Source organism: Nematolebias whitei, chromosome 12 (assembly GCF_014905685.2).
Source record: "Nematolebias whitei isolate Nwh7 chromosome 12, NemWhi1, whole genome shotgun sequence".
NCBI lineage: Eukaryota > Metazoa > Chordata > Actinopteri > Cyprinodontiformes > Rivulidae > Nematolebias > Nematolebias whitei.
Genome location: NC_056509.1, coordinates 15,834,808 through 15,837,919, shown reverse-complemented (window position 1 = coordinate 15,837,919; position 3,112 = coordinate 15,834,808). Strand labels below are relative to the sequence as shown.

Below are 3,112 nucleotides of genomic sequence, written 5' to 3'. Positions count from 1 at the left end.
CCTGACTCAACCTTGTTAAACTACAGTATTTATAAAAACAAATGCACCCAATTTACAAACTGTTTTTGAGAAAATTGTTAAATTGTGAGCACACTGGCAGAACTGAAAATAAAGCCATCACTGCTCCAATAAAATGAAAGACTTACCATGTTCTTCTCAGAGACTGAGCAGAAGGTTCTGAGAAGGACCTGGACCACGGCCACATGGTTGTAGCGAGCTGCCACATGCAGACATGTGTCACCCACCTGGAGAAAAACAAACACTGGTCAAGCACAGTGTCAAAAAAATCTCCATGGATTAATGGACAAAATGATCATGACTTAAGAAGTCGGAATTCATTTTTTTAAATTATTTTGTAATAAATTTTTATTTTAAAGCAACATTAACATTTATGAAGTCATATTTTGTTTCTCAGTTGTTTTATCCTATAATTACAAAATTTGTAACAATGTAGTAAAATATATTTATCTAATGATCTAATGATAGATAGAAAATTCTAGAGAAGATAGTTGCAGGTCAGTTGCGTAAACATCTACAAATAAATAATCTGTTTGAAGAGTTTCAGTCAGGATTTAGAGCTCATCATAGCACAGAAACAGCACTAATAAAAGTCACTAATGATATTCTCATGGCCTCAGACAAGCTACTGTTAGACCTCAGTGCTGCATTTGATACAGTTGATCACAATATTTTACTACAGAGTGTAGTGAAGCAGGACAGCTTTTCTGTAGCTTCACTACTAATTAATTATTCTTAAAGCTAGTTCATTCACAAAGAATATTAATTATTTAAATACAACGGATTCTTTCTTTTTCGAGTTAAATTAATACCATGTGACCGAGATAACTGTGAGGATTGTTTAATCAGTGACATGAGACGCCAATTTTTCTTTGACCCATCTGAATAAATGCGGTCATTTATTTAACAGAATCAAAATTTAACATCAAAACATGTACACATTGATTTGCTGATCTGTTTCTGATTAATAAAAACTTGGCACGCTTTACTAACAAGACAACAGAACATTACCAATCAACCTTTATTTATACAGGTAAATCCCATTGAGCCTCGAGGACTCATTTACAAGAGAGACCTGATTTCAACAAAGAAAGATGACAATAAAGGACAACAACAACAACAATAAACAGTTATAAAAAAGCATACTACAGGTTTTTTTTTTAACAAATAGGATGGCTAAAAGGAAAAGGTAACAAAACAAAAAACAGCTAGATTCCAAGACAAATGTAGAAAACTAAAAACAGGAACAAGTCAGCATTGGACCCTGCCAGGTGTCCAACAGATTCTTAAAGACACTTAGAGAGGTCAAGGTCGAGAGCTTCAAATCTTTTTGCAAGATATTCCAGGAAACAGGAGCGGAGTAGGAGAAGGCCCTTTTGCCTAGTTCAGTACTCACTGAGGGAACACTGCAGGTAATAATGTCCTGAGAGCGCACTCCGTAGCTGCACTCACGCAGAGACAAGTAGGAGGAGATGTATGAAGGCAACAGACCAAGAAGTGATTTAAAGATGAAAATATACCAGTGAGAGAGTCTGCGTGAAGTTAATGATGTCCAGTTAACCAGTGAATACAGGGTGCAGTGGTGGGTACGATAATCACAGCCAGTTATGAATCTTAGTGCACCATGATAGACGGCATCCAACATCTGCAGGGTTCTTGTAGGAGCATTCATGTAAATAATATCACCATAATCAATTGAGGGAAGGAAAGTCACAGATACAAGGTGTTTTCTAGCATTCAGGGTTAAACATGATTTATTTCTAAAAAAGAAACCCAGTTTAACTTTCAATTTCTTTATCAAGTTTTCCACATGGAGCTTAAAAGAGAGATGTGAGTCGACCAGGATACCCAAATATTTATAGGAATCAACAAACTCAATGGGGACACCATTTGAGGATAAAATCGGAGGAAGAACTGCTGGGACCAACTTCCTATTTGAAAAAAGCATCCCTTTGGTTTTGTCGGCATTTAGGACAAGTTTGAGGCAAAACAAATCAGTCTGGATGATGTTGAATGCAGATTTCAAAAGCTGGAAAGCCTTAGCAACAGTTTTAGCTCGACAATAAACAACTGTGTCATCCGCATAGAAATGTATGGATGCATTAGGGATGTTTTTACCTACATTATGTATGTAGATTGTAAAGAGGGTGGGTCCTAAGACTGAGCCTTGTGGTACACCATTGTTGACTGTTAAATAACTGGAGGAAGTACCATTATGTTGAACACATTGCCTCCGGTCTGAAAGATAGTTAGAGAACCAACCAATGGTGTGATCTGAAAAACCAATTTCTGAGAGTTTATGACACAAGATGTTAGGATCCACAGTGTCAAAAGCTTTAGACAGGTCTAAGAAAAGTGCAGCACAATAATCCTTAGCATCCAGTGCTTCAACAACATCATTAAGAACCTTCAGTGAAGCAGTGGTTGTGCTGTGTTGTTTCCTGAAACCAGATTGATGTGGAGGTAAGATGTTAAATGAGTCCAGGTAATTTTTGATTTGAGAGTTTATCAGTTTTTCTAGAACCTTGGCTAAAATGCAGAGTTTAGAGATTGGTCGATAGTTGTTCAGTGAGGTGGGGTCTCCTCCCTTCAGCAAAGGAAGAACAAAGGCTGTTTTCCAAGTGTCTGGGATGGAGTTTTGTCTTATGGAGCGATTGAAGATGTGGGTCACAGGGACTGTGATGATATGAGCAGCCAGCCTTAAGAAATAAGGTGGAAGTTCATCTGGACCTGCAGATTTTTTTAGGGTCAAGATCTTTTAACAGTTTATTGACCTCACTGACTGAGAATGGAGAAAAAGAGAAGCTGTGATTAACTGAGGATTGACTTGTAGTAGGGATTTGATTTGTAGAAGTTTGATTATTAAGTGAAGTGGCTGATCTTCCATTAGTAACTGTGTCAAATAAAGAACCAGAAGCAACAAAATGTTTGTTGAAACAGTTCAGGATCTCGTGCTTATTTGACACAGGAACAGAGTTAACGAGAAGTTGTGATTGGAGGTCAGAAGATTGGGGGGTGCCTGAGAGAGATTTGATGGTTTTCCAGAATCTGTTAGGGTCATTTAGATTTTTGGAGGTCTGAGATAAGAAATAGT

The 3,112-nt window shown here is 37.4% G+C and overlaps 1 protein-coding gene across 1 annotated transcript in view; it reads right to left on the bottom strand.

Moving 5' to 3' along the window:
- The window catches only part of ankrd6b (ankyrin repeat domain 6b), a gene marked incomplete in the record, with an annotated part of 167,747 nt that extends 167,506 nt beyond the window's left edge, over positions 1 to 241 (bottom strand). Inside the window, 1 exon segment of the mRNA XM_037685720.1 lies at positions 147 to 241. Within this exon segment, the coding sequence (XP_037541648.1) occupies positions 147 to 149 (3 nt within the window).
- Between the last annotated feature and the right edge of the window lie 2,871 nt (positions 242 to 3,112).